At 38.6% G+C, this 25,103-nt stretch overlaps 1 protein-coding gene across 9 annotated transcripts in view; it reads right to left on the bottom strand.

The window, feature by feature from the left end:
- EPHA6 (EPH receptor A6) overlaps positions 1 to 25,103 on the bottom strand; it is a 471,056-nt gene that overhangs the window by 95,189 nt on the left and 350,764 nt on the right. For all 9 annotated transcript variants that reach the window (XM_062624018.1, XM_062624010.1, XM_062624012.1 and 6 more), the window contains 4 exons: positions 18,864 to 18,972; positions 15,067 to 15,137; positions 11,529 to 11,654; positions 3,874 to 4,059 (listed from right to left, as the gene is read on the bottom strand). In XM_062624018.1, coding sequence (XP_062480002.1) covers positions 3,874 to 4,059; positions 11,529 to 11,654; positions 15,067 to 15,137; positions 18,864 to 18,972 — 492 coding nt within the window. The remainder of the gene's footprint in view (positions 1 to 3,873; positions 4,060 to 11,528; positions 11,655 to 15,066; positions 15,138 to 18,863; positions 18,973 to 25,103) is intronic.

The raw sequence follows: 25,103 nt of genomic DNA, 5'->3' as shown, positions 1-25,103 counted from the left end.
CTCTTGTAGACATAGTTATGTTGGCAGGCGTTTGCTGTTAGCATGCCTTTAATTTACTTTACAGACTTTTAAAGTCTGCAACAGAGACTTTAGCATGATGTAGAAGACAGATCGTACTTCTATACAGCCCCGATCTCAATGTTGGTTATATATACTCATTCTGGAGAAAAACGTTTTATCTCCTATGAAATAGCATCAGCTTGGACAACGACACACAACTGAGCTGAGCATGCCCTGACATACCCGAGAAGACATCCCTAAACCATTATTGTCCTAATGTGACTTGAAAGGGAAACATGGATGTTTTTATAAAGTACCTAAGTATCCTTCACAGATTTGCGAGACAATACACAGCCTTTTATGGCAAACCATGCAATGAATGGTGTTGCTAAACCAAACCAAATAGGAATAACGTTTCCATTGGGACTTCTGATTAGCAATGTAAGTGAAAAATCAGATCCAGATTCTGTGCTATGGTGTATTTGCCTTGGCCTGGCAAATTGCCCTTCAAATGAACTCTCTGCTAACAGAAAGCTTGCGCTATAGCAACTGTTCTGCCTACTGCTCTCAGTGATTAGGGATCGCAGTTAGGACAAATGAGAAATGAAGCAATCAGAAAAGGGCATTAAAACACTGTTTCAGCCCTACTTTTGAGCAGGCTTAGTCTAGCATCTTTTTCACCCTGTACAGTACATATTCCACGGCAATCTTGAAAACAGTATAATTTAAAAGTTAACATCTGCTTAGCTGGTAGCACCAGATAAAAGCTCTCATTCGTAATGAATGGGAGAATTTGTTATTGCCCTAGTCAATAGCTGTTGACTTGGCAAAGCACTTCTGCTTATTACAGTCAAATCCACTTTCTTTTTTGTTCAATAGTCAATGACACTGCAATGGAAGGTACTGCTTAAAAACTGATGCAATATATATCAGCAACTGCTAGCAGCTAATGACTAATGGTTACAAAGAGGAAAGCATGTGCTAAGAACAGCATTACACGCCTATTAATCAAATTTACTGCATCCAATGTGCCTTTATACCTTAGCGGAACTGTAATGCACATCAGTTTCTGCTGTTGCTAATCTAACACAAAACACCTTTTAATCATTACATAAATGATTTGGCTGGGACAAGGTTCTGTCTGACTTTTACAGCACACCTTTTAGTTACAGGAAATGTCTGTCCTGTGTTGGCTTGTGCAATCCTAGATTTAGGATTTAGTGGTTCTGCTGCCAGCTGAAGCATGTTATTCTCTAAATAGCACAGATGTGGCAGCATAAATGCAAGGCAACATCCGAGAGATAAACAGGCAAAAAGATGCCGTTGCTTAGCCTGCCTCCTAGCTTCTTTCCTGCAGCAGAGCAGTACTGCACAACTCTGCCCTTTATAAAACTTGCCCTTTCCATGCATTATGGAGAAATTTGTTGATAACACATGTATTTTTTTTCATCCTATAATTATTGCTGCACATTTTTTTCCAACCAGCCTGACCCGTATTTCCTTTCAAACTTCCTCTACTTTTTTAATACCTGAGATAGATATTTTCATAGGACAGTATGACTATAACAGTAACACCTAGTGTATTTATATACTTCTAAGCAAAACATTCCAAAAATAATAGTAAAGTTTGTTGACTCCTTAGAGAAAAGCAGAACTGCTAATGATGACTTCTTGACTTACAGTTGTCTGTATGATCACTTTTCCTGTAGAACAGGAACAGATACTCTAATGCTGGAGCACTGATTTATCTGTTTGTTTCTATTTTCTGAATGCAGTCTTCATTTTTCTCTAGGCTGACAACGAGCCATTATAGAAAGAAAACGTATAAACGTGGCAAAGATTAAACAATCATGCCATTGCCAAGCACATTATACTGCACCCTGTGTGTACCATCTAATTGGATTTAAACAATGTTTGTAAATCACGGCCATTAGCCTTTTTCAGAAATGAGACATACACTACTAGATCCACCACATGGATCCTAGCCATACCTGTGATACTTGTTTATAAATGGGCCACGTTGGTGAAGACTGGTGGAATTTAATTTTTGATATATGCTCATTACACAGCAAGGAGCTAAATTCAATGAGGTTCCTACATATTTACATCTCTTGACGAAGATCTCCAGTGCTGCTCAGCCAGCGTTAAGTCATGTTCTCATTTGCTGTGACAGAGCAGTTACTGACAGGAGAGCAATGGAGAACATTAAGCAATATGTTTCTAGAAGCCTGCAACATCATTTTTTTTACTCTAGCAACCAAACACTCCTAAATAATAATGAATTTCTCCTTTCAATACTGTGTGAAAAAAAAACAACACAAAAGATCCTCTTCATCTTAATCCTGAACCACAGGAACAGATTTGAACAATTCATATCATAAACCTATTGCACACCAATGACTCCCAACTTGGAGCACTGTACGCATTTCTGGCGTCCTCAAGATAAGAAAAACATGGAGCTGTTGGAGCAAGTCCAGAGAAGGGCCATGATGATGATGAGCAGCTGGAGTACCTCCTGTAAGAAGACAGTCTGAAAAAATCGAGGCTGCTCAGCCTGGAGAAGAGAAGGCTGCGTGGAAACCTCAGAGCAGCTTCCAGCATCTGAAGGGGGCCCATAAGGATGCTTGGGAGGGACTCTTCATTAGGGACTGTAGTGACAGGACAAGGGGTGATGGGTTTAAACTGAAACAGGGGAAGTTCAGGTTAGATATAAGGAAGAAGTTCTTTACTGTGAGGGTGGTGAAATGGTTTGCCCAAGGATGCTGTGAATGCTCCATCCATGGCAGTGTCCAAGGCCAGATTGGACGGAGCCTTGGGTGATGTGGTTTAGTGTGAGGTGTCCCTGCCCATGGCAGGGGGGCTGGAACTGGATGATCTTAAGGTCCTTACCAGCCCTAACCATTCTATGATTCTAGGATTCTATGACATGAGTTCAGGAGCTATACTTTCCTCTTTGTTCCAGTATATTGTGTTTTCCAAGCACAGCTTTGTAACAAGAGCAAAACAGGAAATATTCATAACATATTTACTGTATTTACTGTTAAAATAAGAGGACATCATTGTTTTATACACATCACACTTGATCTTTACAGGAAAAACGTAAGTACTTCAAATTAGCAAACAACATGGCTTAGCTGAGGCAATGATGAATTTTGAGAGGAGTGTAACATGAGGTTTTTAACTCATTACTGCAAAAAGCTGGCATTAAAGAAATCACATGCATTTTAATACGACTTCTTATTTAATACTTAAATGGTAAGTTAGGCATTTCAGCATTTCAGAGAAGTCCGTAACACTAGGTTTCAGAGGCAAGTGATATCTTGGCAGCTGCAACAGGTATAAAGAGTAAGACATTTCACATGTTATTCTGGAATCTTAGTGAATAATTTGCAAGCGTACAATAAGTTTAAGAGAATTTATATTTTATTTCTTTAAAATATAGGAAATTGATTTCTTCTGGTACTGAAATCAATAAAACACAACCAAATAAATAATGAGCTCTTTTGGGAGAAGAAGAATATAGCTGCTCCGTTGCAAGACAATTTGACTTCATTAACAAATCATTTACATTTATGGTTTCTGTATTCCACTTGCCTATAAGCAAACTTTACAGTCTATTTAATGAGAACCTGTAAAGACTTTATTTGAATTAGAAGGGTTTTTATTAAAAAAAAAGAAGTAAAACATTTTAAAATGAAAACAGCTATGCAGTTCCTATTATAGTCCCAAATTCTGCAGTATCTACTGTCATTTTATGACTTGGATGCTTTCTGAGAATTGCAATCCATACTAAATGTGGAATTAACACTTAATTTTGGTGCTAAATGACACCGAATGGGAACAATGATAAAAGAACCAGCAGTAGTAACTTACTTTTTGTAACAACTCCTTCAAGGCGAATTATATTTGGGTGATCGAATTGTCCCATGATACTAGCCTCTCTCAGGAAATCTCTTCTCTGCCTGTCCACATAGCCACCTTTCAGAGTTTTAATTGCAACAGGTATCTCTCTTTTTCCTGGTGTCTTCAAACGTCCACTGCACACTTCTCCAAACTCACCTTAAACAGAGGAAATATTTGTTAGATCATTTGCAGTGCCTGCGGAACTACAGGACAGTTTGTACTGCTTAAGTTATACACCTTGTTTTCCAAAAGAACCTTCAGCAGCCATCTTTAAAGCTGTCCTTTATTATGAGTTAAGAGTTATTTGTAGTTGTCAGTGAAACAAGAATGCAAAAATATTCAAGAAACACATATCCCATAGACGCAGACAGAGAAATAATGGATGGGATACTCAAGTTCCCAAGTTTCATCATATCCCAGAAAAGCAAAATATTCAGCATTAATTCGCAATAAATAATCACCTTTCCTTTGTGCCACACCATGAGATGACAGGGGCTTGTACTTTCACTGCAATAATGGTCCCAAACCATCAGCCCCCCACAGTGCTGTTCATCTTGCTTTACTGACACTTTGAGACTGAAACTATGATATCAATCTGTTTGTGACATAACTCGGCATGCTATGAGGAAGGAATGTAACGACACTTAGATTTTCATTCTAATGAAGACAAAATATCTGTGTCCAAAAAATCCTATTGACAGCAATATGTATCTATAGGGGTGTCACACACTGAGACCTGTATGAAAAAAAATTCCATGAGAATATCAGAATACCTGAGTACCCCCCAGTTTCGGAAAGCATGTAAAAGTACTTAACGTATTATGCCACAGAAAAGCAGTTGCAGATGGTTTATTTAAATGGATTTACACACCTACTTGAAATTAATTACATATTTCACTGTTCAGACAGTCAAGGGCAAACAGTTTCAGCAAATCAGGACTGGGCTGCATATGGGAGGAAGCTCAAAGCTTGCTTCAGCTGATGTCTTCCTGTGGATGTTAGGGCCTTTGAAGAATGCATGTCTCCTCTCATTCCCTTTACAGATTTACTAATTAAGTTTGTCTGGAAATCACAATGCTCCTTAGATCTCGAACCCAGTCAAAAGTTATTTGAAGCCCCTAGCAAATATACTCTGGATGCCTGCAGGGCAGTTTTCAGTGAGTCATAATCCAGTAAACATAAACCAATGTTCACAAAAATATTTAAAGGCAAGTCTCGGTGCAGGGTACTTCTATAGCAAAACTAAATTTTGTACCCGTATTTTGAAACCAGAACTGTTGAAAAACAAACAAAAAAACCCCATCATAAACAGATATATATGTAACTGGAGGGAATAATTTGTTACCCCCTCCACTCCACGTTGTCTGAAGTAGTTTTCCTTAAAGGACAGAACAAAAGAAAAGAAAATGAGAGAGCTCTATCCTGTAACAGTATGAGTTCAGATATGAATCTAGAAGAGAGAGGCCTTAAAGGCAGAAGCTTCACTTCAGAAAATTATAACTCCCTGATGTTACAGGATTAGGATGGATATTGTTATACAGCTTTTACTTTATTAGGTTCTGTCACTTCCACTAAAACAAAATAAGGTTTTATTAGCCAGTAAGATCCAGGAAGAGTGGAGGGATTAAAAAACCCATTTCATAGCTTGTCTTTCACTTCAAAACAAAGACATCATCAAGTGCAAGAGTACAATTAACAGATGTTGAAGGTAACCCCTGAATAAATTAGCAGCTTCTTAAACAGCTAACAAAAGCCAAGTGTTCTAGGGTTCCTTCTACCACCCCTCTCTCCCATTTGTTTTATTTCTACTTAATTTTAAGAAACAAATCAAAGCATGTTCTTCCCTGAAAATGTGTGTATATGTGTGAAAATATATGTCATTAGACTAACGCTTTGGGAATCTTTTGACAAAAGGGATATTTTGATAAGGAATTTCCTACAGATTTTGCCCCTTTAGCTCTTAGAAGGCTCTCCTTAAAAGTCTGTTTGCCTGACTACTTCCAATGAAAAAGCAGTAGATAATCTGGACTTCCAAAGTCCTACCATAAAGTCATGAAATGTGAATGTTTTGAAAGAGACATGGTATATCAATCTTCTATTCTGTGCTACATGGTGCAGTGCTAGAACGAATGTCTAAAGCCATGACCTCTGGCTTTTCAAACTCAAATACCTAAAATGAGAAAAATTTCCAATTTCTTTCTCTTGATGTGAAAAGCAAAAATACTAGAGCCTTACTATCCAGATTTTAAAAGAGGTTTCACAATCAATGCATTTGCAGAACTGCAAAATCTCATTTTGGAGAACAGTTTGGAAAGCATGGGTTATAGAATAAATTGGTTTGCTAGTTGAAGACTATACAAGAATAGTACAACTTCAGAATTTCATAAATAATGGCATTCATACTTCAGGGACTGTTAAGGGCTGTTCACCAAGTGTTCTGAAATGAATTAAACTGAAGGAGGCAGGTGAAGGACTTACAATCCCAAGATTTATTATCTATACAACATCCAAAGCAGGGGAAGGGAAAACTGTGTCTTCTCCCTGACCTGTTTCTTTTCCCTTTTTTGGATGAATGATTTGTGCAGTTAGAAAGTAATTTCACTGCTTTTGGCTACTGGGATTGATCAACTGGTGAGCATTAAGACTCACAGTAAATTTTTTTGTGTCAAACAGACAGTAAGTGATCATCAGCTCACAAAACAGCCAGTTACTACTTTTGGAAACCTAAGGTATGCGTAATAACTTCTAGTGCTGATTTAGATTAGATGGAGATCAGTGATACATTTTGAGGCATTGAATTATTTACACTGAGAAAGAGTTTGACAAGATTTCATCCCAGAGTACTTTTTCTGGAGTTTTGCTCAGGTAAAGAATTTTGAATGTTTTTAAAGTCAAAGGGGAATGTATTCAACAAAAGGGAATTTTAACATCTATGAATCTAAGTCTCATTACTTAAGTCTGACAAGTGTTGACCCTGCAGCAGTAAAGGTCCTGCATGTGTAATAAGTAGAAGCTAAGAGCCAGATGTCAATGAAGTCAACATCTTTCTTTGTTCCAGGGAAAAAGCTGGTGATGACTGGAAAAAAAGATAAGAGTTCATTTGCTGTCCATTTTTAATACAGTGGAAATAATCACTGGTTTAATGATATAAACCCCACACATCTTACTGTATGTTATACAAAAACAACCCAATTGAGCAGTCCCGAAACTTACCCTGTGCAAACCACGCATCCCTTTTCTCATTCAGTGTTAACATATGTGTTATTTAAAATGAAACAGGAACGTCAGTCACTTAAAATCTGATATGCAGTCTGGTATTACTACATGGGATCAAAACAAATATCTTACAACACAGACAGTTGCTGTTGATAGAACTGAAAGGTCACAGCACCAAATACAACTCATTTCCCCCAGTTTTAGACATTAGGCCCGTGGGAGAACTGGCAGAGGATTTAGTTTATAAAAAGAATACGGTTTACTCTGAAAAATCAAAGAATTCCTTGAATTACAAGATTTTAACTAAGAAAATAAAAGGATAATTGTAATTTTTAAGACTTGGTAAAGTACCTCTGAGAACTCCTTCCACGAAGAGCTGCTGATGCCTTAAACCTCTTGATGGGGCAGAAAAAAGTGCCAAGGACACGACAAAATCAACTGATATGGTAACATGTCAGTAGGTTCAGCAACCTGAATATGAAGAGCGGTTGAAAGGGACAATCTGAAGAAAATTTACAGCAACGAATAGATGGCAAATTGTGGGATCTTTGTACTGAACCAACTGCAGTTCCCATGGAATATTTAATATTAGTGATAAAAATCTCAGCCAAGAGCTCTGAATACAAGAATATACAATATCAAGTTGGACAACAGTAAAACTTTATCGTAAGTAGTTGATAAAATAAAAGGGAATCGACTAATCAATGTCACCATTTCAACAGTAACTATTGCTAGAATGTGAACTTCATTAATACCTGTTTATTTGGTTGATGGTACCATGAAGAACATAAGCAAAGCACTCACAACAGGTTCTGTTTTGCCTTTGGTATTGTAATCTGCTTGCTGTTATAAATATTTGATCAAGCTACAATTTCCATTTAGCTGCAAACTCCTTCCCCTACTGCCTTTACATTCCAATTTGAACCAAGATATCAGCAGAAGTTATTAGAAGACTGCATTGCAACTAGTGAATTATCAAGAGCTCTTGGACATGACTTTTTCCATTGAAAAAAACAAACTGGAAGCTGCTTTCTGTAAAAGATCAGTTTCAAAAATTTCTTGGCCAGAAATGCTAGGAACAAAAAACATTAAAATATTTGCAATGTTCCACTTTGACATTTTCAAAGTGAAAACTTTTGGTACTGAATGGAAACAATTTTTGTTTTGAAAATTTAAAGATGCAGAAATTCACCATGAAAATCATTAATCAAAATAAACTGTTCAAAAAAACCAAATTTAACAAATGCATTGATTAATTAACTTCTTAAAAGATTTTAAGGTTGCATTTCGTAGAAGATTGCATTTTTTGTTTCACTTAGGTGAAAAGTGTAAGTATCTTTTAAAAGTAATTCTATCAAAAGTAATCCATTTTACATGGAGTTGCAATGTTTAATATAGAATTAGAGAGAAGGTATAAAGAATGTTTTAGGACTGCTGTGAATTATAATGATATGTTATGTCTCCTAGCAGCTATCAAAAACTCTGTCAGAATTTGTACTCTCCATGCCTCGGGCATGGATCTTGCCTGTATGGAAACGGGTTTAAATATCATTGCAGTCAGGCTGCAAGCACTGCTAGGCAAATATCTTTGAAGAAAGTAGATTACCCAAGTAAATTTAGAAGATAAAAAATACAAAATGTGTCAAAGCAGGCAAAAATTCACTTCCACACACACGAGAAAAGGGAGAGAGAAGCTGAGTAAAGAATTTTCATAATGGTATTAACTCGAGAATAAGGACACAATTTTCATGTGAACTAAAATCAATAAACTCGATCCTTGTCTGTTGTATTCACCTGCTTTGAAATCACCAGTTATACCATAATGCTGAATGTATTTTAGTATGCTTTATAATCTAAGGCATCAAGATCTACCGTATGTCTGAGGAAAAGGAAGATATAAAAGAAATTAGACAGAATGCTTTTGCAGAAGTCAGCCCTCTGGTCTGACTCTCTCAAGCACATAATTCCTATGGTGCAAAGTGTCAGCTACATGTTATCTAGCTTAAGCAGTCAGGTAAACTCTGAAGTGCTCTCTCAAAATGGACTGCAGCATGAAACAGGATTTTCTCTCTTCCAGGCTGATACTTTCTTTCCCCCGTTTGTTAACAGGCCTGGTTTTGTTTCTGTTATGTTATTTGAATGATATTTTCTAGTGCACTGATCCACTTTTTAATGGACTTCTAGCAACACTGGAGACATTTCAATTGCTATCAGTGTAGTAATGTGTCATTAAAAGAGGGATCTTCACTGAAAAATACCTCGCCTTCTAGACTAAGATAAACGAAACAAAGATAAAAAAGAAGGATCACGTATATTATGTCTTCTGATAGTAATTCTCCTGACAACACTTGCTAGTATGAGTTCTTTGGTGGGCTCACCAGCAAATAAAAACATTTTTTCCACTGCCCCCCTTCTACAAGATGTAACTGATTATTGCAGTCCACTGTACTCCAAAATGCTTTTTTTTCTTGACAACGTTAAAGTTAGAGAAAGTAAATAATGTTAAAAAAAAGCATTTGTATGTTGGCATTTACATAGTAAGCAATTTAACAGCATTGTTAAAGAAAACTCAAAATGGATAGCTCAAAGATGGGTATTGAAGTATGGAACGTACTAACTACTGATACTGAAATAAAAATACAGTGAGGTGAAGACAAAACTTCTATGTAGTTAGTATTAAAAGTACCTTTAAGATAGCGATTTAGAAAACTCAGTCATTCTTAGTATCTTAAGGACGCAGAGAAATATCCGTATTGCGTAAACTGAAGACAGACAGGTATAATGTTAAGGTCTTTTCACAGGAGAAATTAAATTTCAGAGCTGGAGCTAGAGCTTAGGATTCTGCTTCCATGTTCATCCAAATTTCTGATACAGACCCATAGCTCTCCCACCTTCCCTTTCTGTTGGGGCTGAGAAATGATTCATGCTCCTAAGCCACTGACAGCGTGTGGGTAACAATACAGAGGATGCGATGTACCACATGAACTTCAGACCCTTCTTGTCAGTCTATCTGTTGTTTTAATTTGTTATAACTGTGTGAAATGTTAGTGGGCCTTCTGAATGACATATTGGTCACAAGCCACGTAGTGAGACCCAAGTAGTTAGGTAAGTTTGTAAGTCCCTCCTTTTTAAGTTCTCAGTGTGTAAACCACAGAGCAAACAATCCCAAGACCTGGTCAGTAATGAAATGCTATCTGCCCTAGACAGTCAGTACAAAAGTTCCAAGGAATGGTTTTACAAGACTGATCTTCACAAGGATTTAACTTTTGTTGTGTTAATCACAAGGGTGTGTTTTCTGTCACCACTGAGCTGCCACCAGGACCTATAGTGAACTCTAGAGAGCAGCCATGAGCCTTTATCCCTGCAAAGGCCAAGTGAACTTGCACAGCACTTTCCTGAATATCAAAACCTAACAATTAAACAAAAGCTAAGACAAGAAGTTGACACCCAATGCCCGTAACAGACATGCCTATAAACAGAGCACATTAGCAAAGGGTATGATCCCTAAAAACACAAGGGGCATGTCACATCCCTTTGTAAAGAAAAAGAGCCAACATACAGAAAGGATTAATGAGCTTCTGAAACTTCTATTCAACCAGCAGTGCAATGACCTACAACCTCAATGGGATATTCTCAACGGAAGGTAAACACCCCATGGATGAAACCAGGGTCTAAAATACTTGTTAAATGTAATTCTTCTGTATCCCCACCACACACTCAAAGACAAACAGGATGTGAGAGTGGATCCTGCTGCTATTTTTCTCATTCATCTTGCTTCCCAGCTCCATGTCACCTTGCATACTGCCTACACCTTCTCATCAGATCTTCCACTTTTCCCTCTCTGACAATGATCCTTCTCTGCACAGCTACAGGAAAGCCTATCCCAAGCCAGACTCTTCCCCCTTGTACTCCTCCTATTTTCTATTTGAGAATATTTCATTCTTAGTCTTTTAAATTCTTATCTTAATAAGATTACAGAAACAGATTCTGTTTCCCCAGAAACAGATTCTGCTCCCAGAAACAGATTCTGACCTGATCTCCCCCTCAGTGACAGAGAATACGTGACTGGCAAATGTTGAGTGATGGTGCTTTGAGTACATTTGGAACAAAGCAAAAAAACCTCCAAACCAGCAAAACAAACAAACAAACCAACCCCCAAACTCAATCCTACCACCAAAAGGTTGATAAAGCCTTAAAAAAGGGGTAAACCTATTGCTTTGGAGAATCGACCTCTCCAGAACTCCTTAATTGAATATACCCACATTCGGAACAGTAGCCAAAACCAATACCTCATGTACACCACCTGAGACTGAACTGCTACTATCAGAGAAATACTTGCATTATCCTGGTGACTGGAAAAAAGCAGCCTTTCCATGCCTAGACATTTTTTAAAGTGGGTATACTTTTACCTGCCCCAATGACTCTCTCAATACGAATTCTTGAAGGATCTATTTCCTTTGCAAACTCATGGACAGCAAGAGATGGGTCTTCATACGTGTCTGGATCAATATATGTTTTGATGCCTGGAAAACGTACTGCAAAAAAGAGAGAATACTCAGAATCAAGAATTCTTTTACATTCATGCACTGTAACAATATGGTTTTATCTTTTTTTTTTGGTTGACTAGACAATTGAAAGGATTGGAAATAATACATTAAATCTTCCACATTTAAAGCTCCAGAACCCAACTGAAGAGGATAATTACCAAAAATTACCAATGCTTGCTACTAATTTCACAGAAACCAACTGCAGAATGAACAAATTTTCCCTATTTGCTGTCAGCACTAAAGCCTTCGAAGATTGACCGATCACAGACTTGAACATTTCCTCTTATCTTTCAAGTAGCTTTTTGAGATGAGGCTTCTGAGACACTGAAGAGCTGAGCGTTACAACTCCCTAGACAGAAGAGAAGGCTCTGCCAACCCAACACTAGAAAAAGCATTCAAAAGTACTGATTGAAACTGTAAGAAAGGTCCTGCTGAACGCTGCTCAAACCTCCTGAGATGTTGGGGGTGACTGAAAGCATGGATACTTCTTCAGGCTTCCTGCAGTGCATTGTTACATCAAGCATCCTTTCAGCCGGTGTTAGTGTAAAGAATGGAGGAAATACAGGCATTGGGTTCTCTGAATGTTACTTATACCTCTAGTTACTGTCATGTTTGTTAGCTACATGGGTCCTAGACTTTACCCTGTCCCACAGGAACAGTAACTCAAAGTCCTTTAGAAAGCTCAGTCTTTGGTGTTCAACTGATAAGACAGTGTCAAATTCTTATGCTGTTTTGTCACTCTCCCAGCTGAACACAAGCATGTCCTGAAGCATAGCATTTCAGCCAGGAAAATTAAGAGGATAATGAAGTTTTTGGAAACTTCTCTAAGGAAAAATAACAGCCCTGGCTAAGTTTAAAGGAAAACACCATTTTGGGTAAGAAACTCCTGGTTTTGTTGTTGTTGTTGCTGATGTAAGCATTTCCTTTCCAAATACTATTTAGTGTTTTACTTCTAAGAGGCTCCTTGGCGTCTCTGCACTTAGCTCACATCCTTAGAATGCTTCAAGTACAGCTGGTAAATCTGGAAAATGAAGCAAGTCATGAGAGGAAATACGAGCTCTGAGTTGGTCACTTGGAAAGGTGTCTACAGGGACACCAAGTGAGGGCTCAAAAAATCATCAAAAACAGATCATCAAGACTAACAGTGATTATTGCCAAAGCAGTTTATATTCCCCTTTGCTGCTCCTTGGGCAATTTAGGCAATCTGTCCTTTACTTTGAAAACAGTGCTTTCTAATTCACTCCTTTCATTTATGGGTGGATGGCTGAACATTCTTTTTGCCAAACAGGTCCAATTTTTGAGATCCTTTTCTATGACGATGGGTCCTGGAGGACTGTGCTGTGTTGTTCTCTTCTGATTAGTTGGAACAACCAGAGAGCCAGATGCAAGACGAGAACAACAATATCCCAATCCATTTAGAAGGCTTCGATAATTTCTTGGAGATGGCCATGGCAGTAGTGGGTTGCTGCCAGACTGCTTTGGCAGTCTCCAGCATGCCATCATTTTCTGGCATGGCTAATATCCCTTGTGCTCTTGAGTATAGCATGTCCAAGAACTTAGTTGTTTTGTTGGACTATCTGGATGGGATTTACTTTAAGCTGCTGCCATGTGGCGATTAAGTTCTGGAAAACTTTCAATCCATTAACAGAAGTTGATGTAGATAATGCATGAACTTATCAGCGTAAGAGAAGGGTATTGCAGCTGGGTCCAGAGAACCTCTTAAAAGCATTAAGTACCTCTCAGCCTTCTTCCTCTTATCACCTAGCAGCCAAGCCTAAAGCAGCTCATTATCTGATGAGTCTAAATGCATTAGGTGAAGAACACATGTTCAGGACACATGAGCGTGACTGGGCTAAGTCAAGTAGTGTGCAAAAGCCATTTAGACCACTGTCTATAGGGTGCACACACCACACAGAGAGGACACCAGACATCAGGGGATGTCGGATTACCAGCAAGATCACAGATCCCTTTCTAACTACCTTCAAAGACTTTGTTTCCTGAAATCTTCCTGACTCACACCAAGCTCCCAAGGGAGAGAGGAAGGATGAACAGGAGATGGCTTTCTCTGCACACAGCAGAAGCATAGGATGTAAAGCGTGGACATGACAAACTTGCAAACAGGAGCATGTGATGCTAACCGGTGCAGAGGATTTTTTTTCTTTAAACAGCTTCACTCAGCCTAGGAGAGGTCACCCTTATACTGATCCCAGCAGAGATTGTGCAGCTCCACATACTGTTTTAAGCTCAGATGCTGTATACGAAGTCTGTAGGTAGTCAGCAGTCAAAGACTGCTGCTAGCATGAAGGAGGTAATTCTTATGGAGGTGCTGAGTGCTCAGTGTGAAAGAGGGAGTATTGTTGGCAATACAGTCTTAGCTGCTGGGGTAAATCACGGTAATTCTTCTTTATCCTTGGTTCTGTGGTGCACATACATGCGCACAGACTTCCCCCCTCAAGCCTGATGCTGAAATAACTGCAAATGAATGAGAAGCCTCTGGGATGAAGCTGCGTGTCAATATGAAATACAGTCATCATTTACCTTGGCCTGAAAGACACACAGTGGGGCTTTTCTCAAACTCAGTCACTGTCTCAGAGGCATATATCAAACACTCCAACAGGAAGGTTTTCTCATCTTTCCTTTCTGACCATATTTGGAAACAAATGACAAACAAATCTTCAAGGAAGTATCCTTTATGGAGAAACGTGTCCTTTTCCTTGACAGAAAGAGCCATGTGGCTGGATATAATCGTGCCATCTGAAAAAAGACTACTTTGGGTGACTTAGCTTCTGTCTTCAACATAGTATTTCCAAGCACGTTATAAAAAATGAGAAAAATTACAAAAAATAAATAGCCTTTGTATAATATCCTTTGAATAAATCAACACTTTAAATAGCTACCCTAACATAAAGCAGCAAGACTAATAATTTAAACTAAGTAGCTACACTAAACTAAATAAAATCAATATAATGCCCATGAGAGATTGCCAGGACTTTCTCTAACTGTACTCATCAGTGAGCAAGAACGTAAGGGAAGACAACCCATGCCACTTTTTATTTCTTGGGTGGCTGGAAAAGTAGACCCCTCAAGACAAAGAGAATTGGATACAAATAAGGCACTAAGTCACCAAGAAGGGATTTTTGAGGCAGAAATTCAAGATGCTCCAGACCTGCTGAGTATTCAAAGAAATTCACCTGAATAACTGATAAATATTATTAGCAGAATACCTAAAAGCCTTATTAACGAATGAATTTAGTGAAATTGTTCAAGAGGATGTAGAAATAAAAACACCCCTGTGATGCACATAACAAGGAACTATTCAAATGGTCAGATTAAACCACCGAGGACTGAACATGCTAAATCTAAAATATGATATAATGCAACATAGTGTTGAAGTACTTACAATGTCCATTCTGCAAATGAGCCCTTCTTTTCTCTTCAGATTTCATTTTGGCCTTTATGTACCACTGGCATCTTTTAAGAAAAACAAGTGAGATTTTAATTAAAATATTTGTCATGCATAAAACAAATACATATTAAGTTTTATCTGCACTTTTATGAAAGCCAAAATCTTTAATTTAAATTTAAATTTAGTTAGGAACCTACAGAGAGAAACATGCATGAAGAACTACAAACAGATTAGATACAAATAAATCATGGTTGAATGATTAGTATGAAAATGACTACTAAGGTTCATGTTTGATGCAATACTTCATTTCCAAGTTTAACTCCTCCAAAGAATCCTTACAGCTTAATAAATTAGTACTTCCCTGCATTCTTGTTTGGATACATTGGTTCATGCTAATTAAACCTTATCCCATTAGCTTTCATATTCAGTGGGTCAAAAAAGCTCACGGTTTCTTCGTAAGATAACAGTTTCCATGATTTTAACATTTTTCATAGAAAAAAAAACCGAAATATTTGTTCACATCAGCACCACTTTTATTTTTTCCCCTCTTTTTTTTTCCCTTAATAGGTCTGTGCAGTCAGAGCCAGACACTGACTTTTTACTTCTGGTAAGATAGCAGCTAACCTGCAAGATAAACAATACATAGCCTGCTATGTGAATATGATGATTTAGCATATGCCTGTCTGATTGCTGCAAATCCTTGGCAAACAACACAAAACTCTGGATATTCATGAATTGTTAGCAGCCTTACCTGACAATGCAAGGCTATGCTGGAGAAAGCTGACACATGGCAAGCTTTCAGGTTCCCTGCAATAAAATCTCCTCCAGCCTGAACGCTGCCTACCTGCAGGACTGTGAATGCTAATTTAGAGAAACACATGCTAGGAGAAACTGTTTCAATCAAATAAAACTGAAGTATTTGCTCTTGGTCTTAAAGCTCTTTCTCAGGCACTGAACAGCCTAAGTAGTATGATTTAGAGTGAAAACTTTTGGTCTAAGAGCTAGGCTAAGGGCTACTGGGGCACTGACCCCAGTAGTGAACAGCAGTGTGTGTAGATATGTGCTTTGGTGTACAGATGTTCAGTTCCAAGACCAGCTTGAACAAAATGACTGGGCTCTGTGTCATTACTAGCTTTATAAAATAAAATAAACTATAATTATATATATCACATCCAGCAAAATACTAACAATCAAGATACTAGAAATACGTGAAAACACCACTTCAACACTTCATTTAAACATTGAAACAGCATAGGAACACTCACAAATTCATTCATTGCTATAAATGATGATGAACACCTTAAGGGCAGAAACTTCTGAAGCTGTCATGGCTATTCACCCTTAGGGGAGGGAAGCAGCAACCAGTGGATTCTCAGCTTCTGTGGAAATCTTTAAATTGTACACCAGTTGCTGGGATCACTAAGCACGCCAATTCCACTTTTAGGACCTGCACAACTGGTCTGTAGAGTGCCAACTGCCAAGAACACTCAACACCAGCTCTTACACTTAAACTGTCTGCCCAAGAGAACAACCAAAGAAAGGCTTTAACCCTCCGATCCTCTTAAATGAGCATGTGGCCCAAATGTTTGACTACAGAAGCCAGCGAGTAATCACGAGCAGAGGAGTCATCCAGCTCCAGCTCCCCATTCCCTCTTAGTGCTGGATACAGAAAATCAGAGAGGAATAATTTCTGTAATGATTATAATAAATCACACTGAGCTTTAACATCCCATTTCCCAGAATTTAGCCAGGACTCCCCTCTCACTTCATATCCTGTCCCTTGAAGTCTCTGTCACTTCCATTTTTCTCTCTGCAATTGACAGCCATGCTTCCTGCTTGCTCTTGGATAATCACTCAGCAAAGTGCCGAAGCAGGTGCTCATTGAACCCAGCCTCTCCACTATGAATAGACTCATCAGCAACCCTAGGACTCCATAGCTCGTCAAATTGTTAATTCAAAACAGAATTCTAAGTGAAGCAGAGCACATCTGTAGGGTACCGCTCCCGTTTTTTTCGGGCAGAAATTTACCTCCAGTCCTAGAGTAAATTGAGTATTTATTCAAAATTTTCTTGTTCTGTCTTCTGTGGAATACTCCCTTAAGCAGCACTTCAAAATGAATTCATATCTTAATTACTGAAATGGTCCCACTGAGTAAGATGTTAGAAAGCTAAGGGTATCTGAAGGGGGGCTACAAGGATGCTGAGGAGGGACTCTTCATTAGGGACTGCAGTGACAGGACAAGGGGCAACAGGTTAAAACTTAAGCAAGGGAAGTTTAGATTGGATATAAGGAGGAAGTTCTTTACTGTAAGGGTGGTGAGGCACTGGAATGGGTTGCCCAAGGAAGTTGTGAATGCTCCATCCTTGACAGTGTTCAGGGCCAGGCTGGACAGAGCCTTGGGTGATATGGTTTAGTGTGAGGTGTCCCTGCCCATGGAAGGGGGGTTGGAACTGGATGGTCTTAAGGTCCTTTCCAACCCTAACTGTTCTGTGGTTCTATGGAATCTCTGATATCCTTAACATCAGCAAATAAGAGGAATAAACACTGAATGAAACCCACTGACATATTTTTCAGTCCTGAGTTTAGTGATTTTTTCCCTAAAAGAAGCATTTGATTTCTTTCAGGATGCCACGTAGGGATTTCCCCCCCAGGTTATGTTCTAAGAAAAGTTTGTCTCCACACATACACTCCCTACAGAGCCTACTGCAGGAGCTGAGTATGACTCCTCTGCACAAAGGCCCATAATCTCTACAAGGGATCAGTCTGGTTTTAGGCTTTCTTGATCCATGGCAGGACTGTGGTGCCACTGATGCTTAACAGAGGAGACAGAGACATAATGTCTTTGTCCTTTCAAATTCTGCTTTGCTTTCTGATTATAAGAAGGTGAAGTCCTCATACCACATGGGAAACACCTGGAGGCTCAATGGAAAAGGAGATAAGACATCCTGGAAGCATTTATGCCTATGGTAATCTGAGTCCCAGCAAAGACTGATGGCCTCTACATGTGGTTTTTAGCATGTCCAATTAGAATTTGTGAGTTCCCTTAAAGCCTTCAGTGTTTAACTGAGTGTGGCATTTGACCACATAAATCAAATGCTTTCTCATCCAGTCTGCATAAGGTCATTATCTGATCCTGATCAACACATCAGCTGAAGAAAGGTGGACAATCAGCACTTTGCTAAAAGAATTGTAAGTATAAGAACCGGGGTCATTATAAAAAATAATCATTTTCCAGGTTGGTGAACTCCCCCGCCAGTGCAACAGTACTGCTGTAAAGCAGATGTAATTGAGATGTCTTCAATCCAATTTAAGAAAAGCCAAAAAAACAGCAATTTGGGACCTCCAGGAAACTATTTCCTGTTCACCAGTGACAGCACAGGCAGTAGAATCATTCTAGCGTTTTGAAGGAAAATTTTCCTTAGTTTACCTTCATTACATAATTCCTGTATTTTATCTTAATAGTTGCAAAAATGTGCTTATAAAACATATACATAATCGTGCAGGTACTGCGTTTTTCAATTCTTGCTCTGCAGGCAAGAGGTCCAGAAACTTGCTTTAAAAATTGCCAATTTTCTGATTTCACATAAGTGCTTAGCTCCTCAAACTGGGTTCTTATGGAAAACAACACTCACAATAGAACTGTGGGCATGAGCAGTGCTGAACCAAGGGGACATTCACCCTGCTATGTCTGACCCTATTTAAACACTGGAAATGTGTAACTGCTACTCTTAAATTCTCTGTTTTGGGTGACTCTGACCCTGACTAAACAAGAACACTGCAGTGTTAATTACCTTCCAGTGATGAGGAAGAACAAAGTGAGGATGACCAGCAGAGTGAATCCACCAACAGCAGCAGTGGCAATTACAAGTATCTGTCCCTGCTCCGCAGCCATATCAGAAGCTGAAAGGAAGCACAAAGAGGTTAAATCCAGGGTTCTTACAGAATGGGTGGTAACATTTCACTGGTCAAATGTTGTAATTACTCTGTAATAGTTTCCTTGTTGCTTAGCAAGGACATCAGGTGTGAATGTGCAAAAAGCCATAATCCATGTCCCAGCTACTATGGGGGGGAGATGAGGTATTATGAGCTGGTATTATAAGACACGTGCAGTTTGCTGAAGTTTGAATATGATGGGATTTTGGACACCAAACTAGACATTTTTGGGTTGTTTTGGTTTGGTGTTTGTTTTAGCTTTATCTAGCTTAATCCTGCATCTCATTCAGAACTTTGCATCATCCAACTGTCCCAGTGAAGTCAGCAGCAGTGCTATGTATGTAAGAGATATTAAGCTGGGTTTAGGAGAAAACAGGAAAAAGCACACTCAATGTGTAGCCTCACACACTTCTCTGTATGTCTGGTGTTTAGTGTGGCTGTCACAAATTGTATACGGTTTTACCTACAGCCTGCTCTGGTGGACTGTTTTCTTATACCTTGTATTTTTATCTCTGCTTTTTGTAGAATATTTGGGAGTTAAAAAAGTTCACCTGAAATGATCCTGTCTCCAGACACTTGCTCTTCTTATGAATTTATTGTGAATACTATTAAATCTTTACAGAGACAAAGTACTCATAGTCCGGTTGGTCCTCACTGTCCAAATACTACATGAGCAGAAAAAGAATAAGGCTCAGTTTTTTCTCTATCTCCTGTCTTGTGAATCCAGTTTTATTTCTTTAACTCAGTTACACGTGAACATTTTCAGCACATACCATTCACTTAATTCCAGCTTTCTGTTCCCATAAGAAACATAACATTGTTCTGACAGGAGAATACATAATTCTGTTCAATGACCTCTGACAAGAGTGGTAAATGTAGAAAGGAATAATTTTTGATTTATCAAGAATGCAACCTTTATTTTGTAAATGTCAAAACTGCGCTATAAGCAAAATCTTCAGCTTTCTTTAGGTACCGGATGATTAAAGCTTAGGGAAATCACGTAGAAAGCCTAGAAAGCTCAGCAGGCTGCATTCTCTCACTTCGCACTTGATACAACGCACACTTTGCTGCCCAAAGCCTCATAAAATGAATAACGTTTGGCTTCTGAATAATATTTGTGAGTGGTTTAGAAATCAGCCCTGTAAACTGTGTGCAAAGGTTGTAAAGTAAATAAAAACAATAGCAGTTTATGTCAAATTTTCAGCAAAACCAACTTGTTAATTTTCTGCCATTAGGGTTTTGCCCATATAATTTAATGGCAGTAGAGGCACAAGGAGTAAATTACAAAGCATTCAGTATATGTGGCCATAAGCTCTCCATAGACAAGTTACATACATACATCTTCCAATAAAATGGTGTAGCAAATACTGAATAGCTAATCTCCAAAATGGTATCTAGTAATATTATGGGAGTGGATTCTAGCTCTGCATTGTGTTATGCTTCACAGGGTCAGATTTATGTGGAAAAGTGCAACGTGACAAGTATCATACCACACAAGTGGCAATGCAGATAATAACAGGCTCTCCAAATCACAGGCTGAATACTATTTTCAGACTAGAGGGGGTTGTGCTAAACGTTGCAAAGATTGTTAAAGCCAGGCACAGTTTGAAGTTGTAAATGCAGGAGGAGGTTTTAGATGAGTCTTCCTTTATCCTCCTCTAATAGGAAGATGATGTGTGCTAAAATAGTGAAGTCAGCCAGAGAAAAGCGATCCATGAGCTCAGATAAATTAGCTGTGGTTTTCTTCAGCAGGCATTCATTGGCAAGGACACAACCCAGGGTTTTTCTTCATGAGAATTAAAGGTGCAAATGCGGGCACTGATTGCATAGTCCAAAGAAGGACACTGCTGCTATCAAGATGAAGAAAGTCACATGCCCTGGATCATTTCTGCTGAATGGAGCTGATATTTTGTGGTGTTCTAGCTAAACCAGAATGCAATATATGAGTTTAATAGCATATTTTCTATTAGGAACCAGACTGAAATACATGAAGGGGAGAAATTCCAGACTTAGTTCTTTCTACCTCTAAGCAATATGATTTTTAGCTGAGATTACACATACTTAAAAAGTGGTCATCCTGTTTCTCTTGTTTGTATTTTGCAGAAGGGCCAGAGTCCAATACATTAGGGTTTTTTTTTCAAGTAGCCAAATCACTATAAGGGGCTTTCAAGCCTGAAACTTCCCAATGAGCTTTATTTACTTGTCAGATAAAAATGTCGAATGACAAACAAATACAACTGGAAAATGTGGATTTGTTAAAACCTGACAGAGAGGCAGGTAAGGGAAAAGGATGGGAATACTTATTTTTGCTTGAAGTGATCCTCACAGAAATCAATAAAGGCACAGTGCAGTGAATAACACATATATAAGCACACGTGTACGCACATACACAGACTCCTCACATGCAGGTAAAAGGTTTCATAAAACACTATCTAGACAGTGAGAAGACAGTAACCAGGGACACTCAATGATTAATTTTTTTTTTACATAATTTTGCCATTCTAAATTGAATTCAGCATGTCCCTCCATCTCTCTGTTCTCATTTCTTCAGTCTTCTCTTAAGGTAAAGGTCAAGCTGTGAACAAGGGCTTTAACGTCCATTGTGTCTGCTGTGCATGTTCTTGAACCTTTCCTGCTTTTTCCTCCCTCATTTTTTCCTCTCTATCAGCTGTGCATATTGGTATATGACCCTGTGTTTCTCCTCAAGACTATTCTTGGTTACACAAGACAGAAAAACTCAGTTTAAAAACCGATTACAATAGGTTGCAAAGCCATTCAAGTTTTTGCAACCTTATTTCGTCTCTCTGTGTTTGTGTGTCAGAGTGCTGCATTTAATCACAGAAGTACATAACATTTTTCACAGAATCTCATTAGTTAAACAACAAGACCAGAATTCATATAACTAAAATCAGTATTTTGTTGTCTCTACAGGAATATGTAAACCAATAGCAGTGCTAAGACACTTCTGGGAGCTTCCCCTATCTAACTGGGCTGGCTGTTCTGTCTGGTACTGCGTTTCATTCTCTCTGCCTGTCTGCTCAGGAAGTTCATTTTGACAAAAACATACTTTAAATTGAGTAGCACAAGACAGTGAAAAGGGGGGATTTATTTCTTACCCCAGAAGATGATTAGATAGTACTCTACAAAGTTTGGGTGTTTAAACTCTAAACAGCAGCAACTGGTGTGATTAGTCAGGTGATTTGGCTTTAAAATGACCACCCATCATACACGTACTGAGAAATGTGTTATCCAGATAAACTCTTCACTCCCACTACTCTTCATGCTTAACTCAGGTTATACACCCAAAATGACATGTAAAGTGTCTAACTACATTGCTCCAGCTTCCATGCTTAACACCATGCCCAGAAATCCCTTCTGCATCCAGCCTGGCACCAGTTCTATCCCCACCTACTCTGTACACTCACATCCAATCCCAGTTCCTCCCTGGGTTCTTCACCCATCTGTGGAGAGTAGCTGCACCTTCCCTCCTCTCTGGGCTGAACACAAATATCTCGAGGTTTCTTCATGTCCGCGCTGGGCAGACTGGAAGAAATGGTGCAGGCATTTTTGTCACAGTGTGAGAGGATGAAAGAGAATCTTCCAGCTCTGTTCTCCTTTCTTTTCTCCAAAATCTTTTAAAAGGTTGCGTATTTGGTATAAAAGGGCTGGAAGCTCTAAGGACAGCTCACTTCTGCCTCTTAGCTACATCCTTTAGTTATTTCAATTTGACATCTATCAGGCAGCAGACCTTCCAGCAGAATGAAAGATAAAAAAATGACAGAAAGACAGCTAGACAGATAATGGTGAGCAGATGTAAGATAGGTAAGTGTGGATCACGAGAACTGGAGTTCTAATAGACAGGAACTGGATGTCAGATGGATTTACAAGCCATTGCAAACATCAGTGCTTAAGAACAAGAAGCAAGAAAAGTACAGAGTCTAATTGGGGTAACCTTTACATTTTCAGGAGTGCTGCAGTTCCTGCGCTCCAGTGAGCTGATGGGCTCCAGTCTAAGAGGGAATGCTTTCGGGCACATACACTAGAGAAATCAGATAGGCCAAAGCCAAATTTGAAGAACAAATAGCTGCAAATGTAAAATACAGTAAGGAAATACTTCAAGATTAAAATGAGACATCCTGAACTATCCAGTGCTGACTACTACTGAATGAACAGTAGGACGAGGCAGACATGGGGAGAGATCCAGCAAGACAGTTTCTAAATACGAGATATGTGCTATCGCACTTGTTTGTTTCAACTGGAAATTTGATTTATTCTTAACAAAGCATCAAATATTCTAACAACAACAAAAGTCCATTTCACATTGGTAAATCAATGTATTTCTAAAAATCCTAGGCACAGCTTATATCCTAGGGAAGACCAGAGTTTTTTGTAGTGACTCAAACAGTTGGTACTACCGATACAGAAAAGCAGGATCTATGAGTGAAGTTATGCTTCAATTTATAGCCACAACAGTGGTATGTGTGCATGTACTGGAGCGTATGAAACAGTCAGCTTTGCTGGAAGTGTTTTGCCTGTAACGTGATGAAACAGGGAGAGACTGAATAAAATGGGAATAAAACAGTCAAAAGCAATGGTTACTATGCTTTGCAAAAGTACTGCATTTCCCAGCAGCAGCCTCAGCTTTTATCCCATATAACAGACAGTGTTTCAACCAGTAAACTGGAGGAGGCAGGACAGCACTGTCCTGCCAAGAACAGCAAGTGTGAGGATATGAATATGTACGTTGCACAGTTGATGAGACATTAATTTTTACAACTTGACTATCACTTTAAAGAAAAATCCTATTTTTGGATTGCTTGCTTTACCTCTATTTATTAACAAATCATGTCAATATTCAAGCGGGGTAAACGGAATAACCTTAATGGTTCATCTTGTCCTGGAATCCTTCTCTAGATGCTAAGACTGTAATATGTACAACTGGTAGAGAGCTGAAGGATGTTACAAGCTACTGCGCCTGAGAAGGATTTTTATCAAACACATGACCTGAAATACTTATTTGTAACTTTTGAGACTGTTGGTAGACGAATTATCTGTTGTTAACACAGCCTTTTAAAGGACTGCATTCTTCCCAGCCTTCTCATGAGAACGTTAACTTTAGCTGACAACAAATAAATTAAAATCTGGCTAACTGAAAGACCACAAAAAGCAACTGCAAATGGGGAATTTTCACTAAGTAACTTGTTTCTACTGGGTAGAGATGGGGGGAGCTGCAACAGCCTGCCTTGGTCTAATACTGTTTGGTATCTTTCAGAATAATTGAGAATATGTATTAAAAAATCAGAACATTTTCAGCTGAGCTGCATATGCCAGAGTAGTACATGATGAAGACAGATTCCCACACAGCTCGACTTGAACTCGTTTGTAAGATAGATTCATGCCAGCAAGGGCAAATTAACATTTACATGTACTGATACAACTATGCAGTCCATGTCTCAACACATTCCTCCCCAATTCTTTCATCTAAATGTAGGTCAGTAGCTTAGAATACAATGGTATTGATAAAAACTTTGCTATGCTCTAGTTATTCAGCTGTGTAAGACAATGCTTTAGTTCAGGCAGCCAATGTTTAGAATTGTAAGTAAAAGCAAACTGAATTATAAGAAGGAAAGCAGTGTCAGGTCAGTTTATGGCATCATAAGCAGATTTAGTTTTCCAGTTTAATTCAGTATCAGGTTCAGCTCTGGTGTTATTCTTCTCTTCAAAAAGGACAGTAGAATTTTAGACAGCTACAAAATAATCGATGTTTGGAAGACAGGTTGGAGTTTTTTTTAGAGTGTGAGAGCATTTCTATCACTTTGGGGAAAGATAAGAGAGTTCTTTAAAATGGCATGAACACATTTAGATGAGAAGGAGATTTCCGATAGTAACTTTTTAATTTGGCAGAAATGGATCACAAGATAAAAAAAACTCAGGCTAGAAATAAGGTGAAATTTTTTGATTATGAGGCTTAAGCACTGGCACTATCTATCTACCTATAAATACTCTGAGCTCCCCATTACTGAGAGACTATTTGTACATGGTAGATGTTGCATTTCAATCTCTTGTCATTAGCTAACTGAAAAAGTTACGGTTACAGA

This window comes from Pezoporus occidentalis, unplaced genomic scaffold (assembly GCF_034315485.1).
Source record: "Pezoporus occidentalis ecotype Australia unplaced genomic scaffold, CSIRO_AGI_Poc_V1 ctg26, whole genome shotgun sequence".
In the NCBI taxonomy this organism is placed as follows: Eukaryota; Metazoa; Chordata; class Aves; order Psittaciformes; family Psittacidae; genus Pezoporus; species Pezoporus occidentalis.
Note: the sequence above shows the minus strand (reverse complement) of the source record. Positions and strands in the feature narration are given on the sequence as shown.